This window comes from Camelina sativa, chromosome 11 (genome assembly GCF_000633955.1).
Source record: "Camelina sativa cultivar DH55 chromosome 11, Cs, whole genome shotgun sequence".
NCBI classification, from domain to species: Eukaryota; Viridiplantae; Streptophyta; class Magnoliopsida; order Brassicales; family Brassicaceae; genus Camelina; species Camelina sativa.
The window spans coordinates 44,626,559-44,634,987 of NC_025695.1; the positions used below are offsets into that span (position 1 = coordinate 44,626,559).

Sequence of the window (8,429 nt, forward strand, 5' to 3'; positions counted from 1 at the left end):
GGAAGGAAAAAGAAGAGAAGGAGGAGGAGGAGATTGGTCAAAACAAAGTTAAAATGTAAAATTAAAATGGTAAAAAAAGAAACTTGCTCATATTCTCCATTTATGGCTATTTACTACTCCCTATTTTTATCTCTTCTTCCTACCCTCCATTCCCTTCTTAACCGCTTTTTCGTTTTTTGTATAATCTTCATCTCCATTGTATAACTAACTATAAACTTTTGCAAGTTCACTTGTTATTTTTTGGTCTTTTGGACTTAGGACTATATATTTGTCATATATGTTGTCCAAGATGGCTTGTATGTATGTAACATTCGGACCAAACCGAATTGACCAACCAAGTTGTATTTTTTGGCAGTCCTGGTTCGTGACATCTATACCGATCAGTTTTTGCCTATAAACTTAAGAGTTAAGATAATAACCTTTTTCTTGTGGAGCTGAAATTTGGAAAATTACCAAACTTATCATAATGTACTTAAATTCTTAAAAATCAAATAAATTATTTTTGGTCACAAAAACTGTTAATTTCGGTTCAATTCAGTAATTAGATTTAAATAGGAGATGGATCGGTTGTAAACCATTACTTTTTTCTTTTTCTTTTACACACGATCGTATTTACATTTTTTGAAAATTTTAAATTTTAAAATAAATTAAAATCTGATTTAGTTTAATTTTATTGGACAGCTGACTTGTATTTTATTAAAAAAAAGGAAGTAAATTGGATAGCGAATAATATAATAAAGAAAGTAAGAAAGTATATATATAATGAATGTATTAAGACACCTCTCAAAAAAAAAAAAAAAAACTTAATTAGCTAATCAAACACCTCCTCCTCCGACTTCGAAGAATCCTTCAGGTCCAAACGCCTTCTCTTCTTCATCTCCTAAATCAATAATCTCGCTTCCTTCTCACGCAAACCTTCGATCCACCCGCAGCTATGAAGATCACCGCCTTGCTCGTTTTCAAGTGCGCTCCTGTATCTACCGAACCCGTCATCCTCGCCAACGCTTCTGACGTCTCTCACTTCGGTTTTTTCCAGCGATCTAGCGTCAAGGAGTTTGTCGTCTTTGTCGGCCGCACTGTTGCTAGCCGTACCCCTCCTTCTCAGCGCCAGTCCGTCCAGCACGAAGGTTCTTTCTTTCTCCCCTTCTAGATCGCATCTTTCGAATCTTGTTTCTCTCGGATCTATGGATTCGGATCCGCTTTTCGATTTCCTTTGTATAGTATGATTTTGGATTTTCACNTGTCGTCTTTGTCGGTCGCACTGTTGCTAGCCGTACCCCTCCTTCTCAGCGCCAGTCCGTCCAGCACGAAGGTTCTTTCTTTCTCCCCTTCTAGATCGCATCTTTCGAATCTTGTTTCTCTCGGATCTATGGATTCGGATCCGCTTTTCGATTTCCTTTGTATAGTATGATTTTGGATTTTCACCTCTTCCGATTGTAGATCTTCCTGGGCTTCAATTTCACGTGATTCCATCTTTTTTTTTTCGTTCTTGTCTTAGAATTTGGGATAATTTACTAATTAGGGTTTGTGTGTTGTGTTTTGTGATATATAGAGTACAAGGTTCACGCTTACAATAGGAATGGACTTTGCGCTGTGGGGTTCATGGACGATCATTATCCTGTTCGAAGTGCTTTTTCTCTTCTCAGCCAGGTACTATTTTCATTATGTGTTTAACGTGGTTCTCTCAGTGTTGTTATAATCCATATCTAGGTTCGGCTTTTGGTTGACATTCGGATTTTTCTCAGGTTCTTGATGAGTACCAGAAGAGTTTTGGTGAGACATGGAGGTCTGCAAAAGAAGAAGACCCCACTCAGACTTGGCCATATTTAGTCGAAGCTTTAAACAAATTTCAGGTTCCTCTCTTGTGCAACTGTGTATTCGCTCTTATATTGCCTGTGAATCTTGTTTAGAACTGTAGCTATAAGCTCAATTAAGTGGACATCAGGATCAAGTTGATTGTGAGTGGATTTGATCTTAACTTTGTTTTCTGATTGCTCTGTAAATTACAATCTTCAGGATCCAGCAGAGGCTGATAAGCTGTTGAAAATTCAGAGGGAGTTGGATGAGACCAAGATTATCCTTGTAAGTGTACTCTCCTGTCTTTCCTTGTAGACCCTTACGACTATACTTGTCAATGAGCTTTGGTTCTTCTGAAGAACCTCATAGAAAGAAGAAGTTTATGTCTCCCTAAAACTGAATTCTTACTGATTTTTTCTTCTGTATTGCAGCATAAAACCATTGATAGTGTTCTAGAACGTGGTGAGAAGCTGGACAGCCTAGTGGAGAAGAGCTCAGATTTGAGCATGGCATCGCAGGTAATATTCTACCGCCACATACTAGCAAACAGAAACTCCCAGCGCTATAGAGTGATATTCTATTTTCCGTCTCAGTCATAGTTTGTTAACATGGTAGAAAGGGTAGGACGGACATGAACAAGCTTGAACTGTGTTGTAGATAAACAAAGGAACTCTTGTATGTTTTGTTGGGGTAGATAAATAGAGGAGGAATGTGGATTTAGAAAACTGATTTACTAGTTTTATCATCTCTGCAATCGCCTGATATCGCATTATTTTCTTTGAACCAATCCTAAACTCTATTGACACAATTGAACCAAGTTTACTGCTGTCATGAGAAACTGATTTGGTGTTTCTTTTGTGTATGGACAGATGTTTTACAAGCAAGCGAAGAAAACAAATTCATGCTGTACTATCCTGTGAGCTGCAATTCTGGAAGTCGTGGGTATATATATATCAACCAAACTTTTGTTGGGGGGAATCTGGTTTTCCATTTTATTTTACACTTATAATTTCGCGTCTGTTAGTTTGCATGCATATTTAAATTCCATAAGACTCGAGTCCGTGTGGTGTGTTTTATCCAAATACGTAATGTCACTTCTGCAAGAATTCAATTATCTCTGCCAGATTTCCTGATTGCTTTTCTTAAGTGTGCTTTTATGATAATAGAGATGACTTTGCAAAATATAGATTTAGGTGTTTTAAACAGACAAAAGCAGATGAACGATAAACTAAGAGGGAAACAAAGGGGGCAATATATATTACACAGACAAACGAGTAAAAGAAGTGTGTTCTGTAATCTATTTGCCAAAGAGAGATTTGAACCACCAAACGCCCTTGGCGTCTGTGGGTGCCGAGTCGGACTCAGGTGGTGTGTCATTCTGAGTAGTCTTGTGAAGCTTGCTGACATCGTATCCTTGCTCTACGGCCTTCTCCAGCAGCTGCTTATACGTTTCATCCTCCATATGCGCCGTCCTGCTCAATATCTATACACCCACCAACCCACAAACATAGTCAATTTCATCAAATCCTTATAAAGATCGTTTTCACTATCCGGTAAAGTAAAAAATTAGGAAAAGCCACTTACCCAGAGATAACTCCTGGAGGGCTGGCCGATGAGGGCGTGCTGGTAGTCAGGATCGATGTAGAGAACCCAGTAGTCTCCGGTGACGGGAAAAATGGGAAGGAAAGGAGGGACGTAGAACTTGACTTTGAGCTTAGCCTCGTCGCTTTTAGGATCGGCCTTATAGGCGGAGCCTTCGATGTAACCCCTCTTGCCGTTGGACCAGGTTTCGTTCAAGACGTGGATCGTACCGTCGGGGTTAAGGGTGTAGGTGGCGCGAGTGTCAGCGCCGTTCTTGGGTTGAAACAGAGAGGGGAAAGAAGCAATCTCGTACCAACGGCCCATGTATCTAGCCACGTCGAGGCCTTTCACCACTTCCATCTCTTTCTTCTCTGTCGTCGTCATTTCTCTTTTTTTCTTCTTGTCTAAGATTTTTAGATATTTTTCTTTGAGGTAAAGAGATAAGAAGAGAGATTCGATTCATTTATAGGGAAAAACTGAAAATTAATATCAAGGAGATTTCCATGGGACGAGATGATGACACGTGGAAAAGCGTGTAGGGCAAGGGTTCTAGTAGCGTCTAGCAGTTACAAACGTGAATAAAGCTGTAGGAGGAGGGCACAAATGTCTCTTTTTTTGTTTTTTACATTTTGTTCTGTGGGTGAAGGATACAACACGATGGGCCATACTTTCACACTTCGATTTGACTTCCTCTTTAGCCGTTTCTAGGCCCCACATATCGACATGTAAATATCTGTTCTTATTGACAGCTTAGTTCACAAAAAGCTCTCAAAAGTTTATGTTGGGGTAGATTTGGATTTGGAACTCAAAAGTAAATTTTGTAGGATAAAATTTGCAACAGTCTCGCTTTCAAAAGTCCAATTCCAAATAATCATAAAAGAGGGTATGAAACATGTTTGGTGCAGTGTGTCAGCTGATGATTTATCTATTGACAATCGGAGGAAACTATTTGGAAAGAAATAGAACCAAAAAAAAAAAAACCAATGACATTGGTCTCAAGTTGAGAGAACTAAACAACAGGTAGAGAAGGAGATGACTACAGTAATAAACTACTAAGGCGGTGGAAACGAATCAAACCCAAATCTAGTAGCCACTGACACCATTCCGTTGTTCTCCTCCTGCAACCAAAACACAACACCATCACTTCATTTTCTACTCAATATACATAAAATCTTTTAGTCCAATCAGGAAAACAAGGCTATACCTGTTTCATCATCTCATTCATTATGTCATCGAATACATCGTGCTGGTTCTGGTTGTCAACATGAGCATTCTCTGTCTTTCTTAACTTCATCTCTGGATCCACCATTGTAATAGGTTTTCCAACATACTCCTGACCGTTGGCATTTGCACTGTTGTCTATTGGGCTCATCAATGACACATCCAAGCCTTTGTTTCTGGTCGCATTGTTTCCCCTGAATACCATGTTGTCTCCTGGTAGGGGATACTCAACGTTACCAAATGTACTGTTCAGCATGCTGCAGTTTTGTTGCTCCCATTTTTGTCCGTCTATAGGGTTCATGTTCTGCATGAAGCCGCCAAGTAACTGAGGCTCACACTGCATCTCTCCACCTGGATTCTCTGTAGAAACCAAAGAAGTACAATCTCCCAGATTGTTCCCTGCACATGCCACTTGATCCGGCAAGAAAGCATGATTAATTGGTAAGGAATTCGACAGGAATCTGGTTGTGTTCAAATTCCCTTGCCAGCTTTGACTAGGAAATCTAGACAAGCCTTGGACGCTGATGTTTTGGGAGGCAGAGTCGGACATAGTTCCCTCGATGCAAGACTGATTTCCACTTGTGGCTGTATGCAGGGGTTGTGTATAGTTTGCTTGCAACATTAGAGTATTGCTTGAAGCACTTGGCAAAGAGGTGCTAGAGCTACCAAATGGCATACAAGAATCTAGGAAGCTACCGCCAATTGCTCGGTCCCCTATGCTTTTAAAATCTCCCATGTATGCAGAGCACTTACTTCTAGGAAACTGAAGGGGTTCTAGTGGAGATGAAGTTCGCTGAAACAGATTTACGTTCTGGATTCTTGGTGCCAGAGTACTGTGATATGTTCCAAATGGATTAGCTGAGTTGCTTGAGCTCTGGTGATGCCCCTGTTGGATAAAGCTGGAAGAGTTCATTCCTTGAAGATTTACTGATGGATACATATGGGGTTGGAGTTTGGTGAGATGGGAACGTGATAAGAGTCCCGAGCTTGACAGATGTCTTGTGCCAGTAAAATCTCTAAATCCATCAAGTTGAGCCATATGAAAGTAAGATGAATCTCTTGTTCCAAATGCATCTGGGGTCATATTTTGCTGCTGACCCTCGTCTATCTTTTTCAAGTACAGTCTGTACTTCTGCAACCAAAACCAGAGGAAAAATAAGTCGAACCATCTGACCACCTTTATATCAGCAGAGAAAGGGGAAAATAAAAGAGAAAAATGGGGAATTGGTACCTGCAAATGGCTGGCTACATTTTCCCTAGTGAGACCTTCTATATTCATGAGATCAAGTATTTTTTTGGGAACAGCCTCTGTAATGGAGACCCAGATAAAACAAACAGGAGGAGTAATGAAAAGAGGATTCCACATAAGAAAGCATCAAAATAAATGGTAAGCAGAAACAAGAGTGGACAGCACACATAAGAAAAGGTGATAAGAGGTTGATGGGGAAACTCACTGTCGAGGCCCAACTGCTGAACAGCATTAACAAACTTCTGGTGGAGCTCCTGTGACCAAACAACACGCGGCTTCTTCCGTGCACCTGACTCGTCACCATCCTGTTCACTCCCCTCACCGTCATCCTCATCTCTGTCACTGTCATCTTCATCACCACTGTCATTAACTTTCTCTTTCCGTTTCTTGCTGACGCTTGGGACGAGATCAGATTCAGAAGGTGCGAGCAGTTGACGAGAAGGGCCTATAGTTTTTGCATAAGATTTGATGTTCTTCTTCACAACATGATGCCATATATTCTGAAGCTCCTTGAGGCCAACAGGCTTGACCAGATAATCGCAGGCACCATGTATAATACCTTTCATAACGCTGTCGTAGTCGCTATGAGCTGACAACACTGCGACATTAAAGCAAGTTAGAAGAATCCTAGAGTTGATAATGAAAACCAAGAACAAGGAGACGTACTGATGACAGGAAGGTCCATTTCAAGACCAATTTCAAGCAACTTAAAGCCATCCGTGTCTGGCATCTCTACATCGCTTATCACCAGATCAAACATGTTGCTATTCTCTCTCAGCATTTCCAGAGCTTTCCTCGATTCCATTGTCTTTGTCACTGGGGCATATCAATCAAACATCATATATAGTGCATCCCTGTTCCGAGACAGACAAGATAAAAAAAACAAAAGCAAAGAATAAGTACCATGATACTTGCAACGAAGCAGCAACTCTTCCAGTTTCCGAAGACAGGTTGGATTGTCATCCACAGCGAGGACCCTCATTCCTACCGGAAACTTATCATTTCTTCCATCTGCAGTGCTTTTCAACTCCATACCTGATGCAATACTTCTGCAAGACTCCTCTCTTCTGTTCTCCTCCCCAAAGGAGATAGTACATAGACTTTTTAATCTGATCTGCTTATTCTTAAAACCTGGAGGAGTTTGGACAAGGAGACCACCAAAGTCCTAGAGGAAAATGTCAAAATAAAAAATGAGAGGCCCAAAAAAATAGAGAGTGATTGTGCCCGTTAATCTGGCCCTTAATTCTCCCACATAATCAGAAATTTCCTACTGGTTTTGCTCTTGGTTTCCATTTATGGGGGGCGTGGAGAGTCACATGCTCCTCTACTTTCCTTTTTGTTTGTTGAATCTTCCCTTTTCTGCACACAAAAGACAACTTTTCGTAAAGTGAATTTGAATGTCCCCATTTTATTTCCTTCCTAACTAATACCTTATATTTTTCTTATAACGTTCAAAGCCAGCATTTCAGCTTTCCTGGCTTTCCTTAAATATTCTTTTCCTATTTTCATAGAATATATTTCCCTTTTTAGTGAATTCACTCACAATTCGGATTTGAAATTATGCATCTAGGGATCTCAATTCCAAAAATGAGTATTCGACAAATGCAATGGACTGACCTGATCACATTCAGACATTCCAAAGAGTTGTTGACTGTTACTTCACATTCTTTAGTCAAACTTGTGATTACTCTGTTATTCTCTTGATCATTCAATCTAAAAACCACAGCCAATATCACAATTCACACACCACCATCTTCATTTGTTCCCTTAAACCATTGGAACTACGCACCGTTCAAAAAACTAGTCTTTTGGTCTCAATTCCACTATCACCACATAGACTCATCTCCAGTTTCCTTTTTTCGTTGGCACAAACACATCTAACTAAACAGACAACTCTGTGGTGTCTTAAAATCAACTAGCCCCATTGCTTAGCTCTAGACCTGAAACACTAAAGCTACGATTTTTGACTGTTTCTTGACAAGCAGCTTCAATGTGTAGATGTGTTGTTATCGATTCCAGGAACTTTTGATTTCCATCTATCCCTGTTCAACCATGGATTGAGTCAAACGTTATTTAAAAAACAAAAAAAAAAGATCTTCTGATAATTATTTTGGGAAAGTTTCAAACTTACTTGGATTTATGATCTTATAGTAGTGTGATTTCAATCTAAGCACAATAAGAAGATCTCGGCGATTAAATTCAGCCATTGAAGCTGGGTTTTTGAGTTCTTCAATCACTCAGCCATGGAGGTTCTTGTGGATTTTTTAGGGATTTCAAAAAGTCCTGATTCCTGAAATTGGGAAATTTCTTGGCTCAATCATTGGTTTATCTCTTGTTTCTGGTTTGATAATAATAGTTGCTGGTCAATTTCAAATAAACCACGAGTTAAACCGGTTTGGTAAAGAAGTGGGTTTTGAAACTCTCAAAAAATTTAAAGAGAAAGTAGAAGAACAAAGGTATACGAGAGTACTCTCATATGAACTTATATTCTTGAGATTATGGTAATCAATGAGTCTAAACACCAAACCATAAATAAACAGAGAGGAAATAAGAATTCAATGGGGGGGGGGGGGGAAAAAAA

The 8,429-nt window shown here is 39.7% G+C and overlaps 3 protein-coding genes across 6 annotated transcripts; 1 reads left to right on the forward strand and 2 right to left on the reverse strand.

The window, feature by feature from the left end:
* Nucleotides 786-2,922, forward strand: LOC104726373 (VAMP-like protein YKT61). Of its 3 annotated transcripts, XM_019232924.1 has the most exons (8): nucleotides 787-853; nucleotides 933-1,056; nucleotides 1,242-1,312; nucleotides 1,553-1,650; nucleotides 1,746-1,853; nucleotides 2,017-2,082; nucleotides 2,229-2,315; nucleotides 2,667-2,922. In XM_019232924.1, exons 2-8 carry the CDS (start codon nucleotides 935-937, stop codon nucleotides 2,715-2,717), a joined length of 603 nt encoding a protein of 200 aa, XP_019088469.1. In that variant the 5' UTR covers nucleotides 787-853; nucleotides 933-934; the 3' UTR covers nucleotides 2,718-2,922. The 3 variants fall into 3 exon arrangements, with proteins under 3 accessions (XP_010443519.1, XP_019088469.1, XP_010443518.1); XM_010445216.1 differs by having other exon boundaries at nucleotides 787-1,056; XM_010445217.1 differs by lacking the exon at nucleotides 1,242-1,312 and having other exon boundaries at nucleotides 786-1,127.
* On the reverse strand, nucleotides 2,961-3,831 carry LOC104726374 (temperature-induced lipocalin-1). The gene is made up of 2 exons (XM_010445219.2): nucleotides 3,382-3,831; nucleotides 2,961-3,280 (listed from the first exon to the last, which is right to left on the reverse strand). The coding sequence occupies exons 1-2, from the start codon at nucleotides 3,760-3,762 to the stop codon at nucleotides 3,095-3,097; spliced, it is 567 nt and encodes a 188-aa protein (XP_010443521.1). The 5' UTR covers nucleotides 3,763-3,831; the 3' UTR covers nucleotides 2,961-3,094.
* LOC104726375 (two-component response regulator ARR18-like) lies at nucleotides 4,220-8,156 on the reverse strand. Of its 2 annotated transcripts, XM_010445221.2 has the most exons (9): nucleotides 7,980-8,156; nucleotides 7,466-7,890; nucleotides 7,120-7,207; nucleotides 6,752-7,013; nucleotides 6,515-6,664; nucleotides 6,054-6,446; nucleotides 5,831-5,907; nucleotides 4,583-5,731; nucleotides 4,220-4,496 (listed from the first exon to the last, which is right to left on the reverse strand). In XM_010445221.2, exons 4-9 carry the CDS (start codon nucleotides 6,879-6,881, stop codon nucleotides 4,431-4,433), a joined length of 1,965 nt encoding a protein of 654 aa, XP_010443523.1. In that variant the 5' UTR covers nucleotides 6,882-7,013; nucleotides 7,120-7,207; nucleotides 7,466-7,890; nucleotides 7,980-8,156; the 3' UTR covers nucleotides 4,220-4,430. The 2 variants fall into 2 exon arrangements, with proteins under 2 accessions (XP_010443523.1, XP_010443522.1); XM_010445220.2 differs by having other exon boundaries at nucleotides 6,752-7,207.

Excerpts from the sequence above, each read along its gene's own strand:
- LOC104726373 (XM_010445217.1), top strand. The coding sequence starts at position 935 with ATGAAGATCACCGCCTTGCTCGTTTTCAAGTGCGCTCCTGTATCTACC. Across the intron at positions 1,128-1,552 it reads CCAGTCCGTCCAGCACGAAG|AGTACAAGGTTCACGCTTAC; the intron begins GTTCTTTCTTTC and ends TGTGATATATAG. Across the intron at positions 2,083-2,228 it reads ATGAGACCAAGATTATCCTT|CATAAAACCATTGATAGTGT; the intron begins GTAAGTGTACTC and ends TCTGTATTGCAG.
- LOC104726374 (XM_010445219.2), bottom strand. The coding sequence starts at position 3,762 with ATGACGACGACAGAGAAGAAAGAGATGGAAGTGGTGAAAGGCCTCGAC. Across the intron at positions 3,281-3,381 it reads CCTCCAGGAGTTATCTCTGG|ATATTGAGCAGGACGGCGCA; the intron begins GTAAGTGGCTTT and ends GTGGGTGTATAG.
- LOC104726375 (XM_010445221.2), bottom strand. The coding sequence starts at position 6,881 with ATGGAGTTGAAAAGCACTGCAGATGGAAGAAATGATAAGTTTCCGGTA. Across the intron at positions 5,908-6,053 it reads TCAGCAGTTGGGCCTCGACA|AGGCTGTTCCCAAAAAAATA; the intron begins GTGAGTTTCCCC and ends TCTCCATTACAG. Across the intron at positions 4,497-4,582 it reads TGAATGAGATGATGAAACAG|GAGGAGAACAACGGAATGGT; the intron begins GTATAGCCTTGT and ends TTTTGGTTGCAG.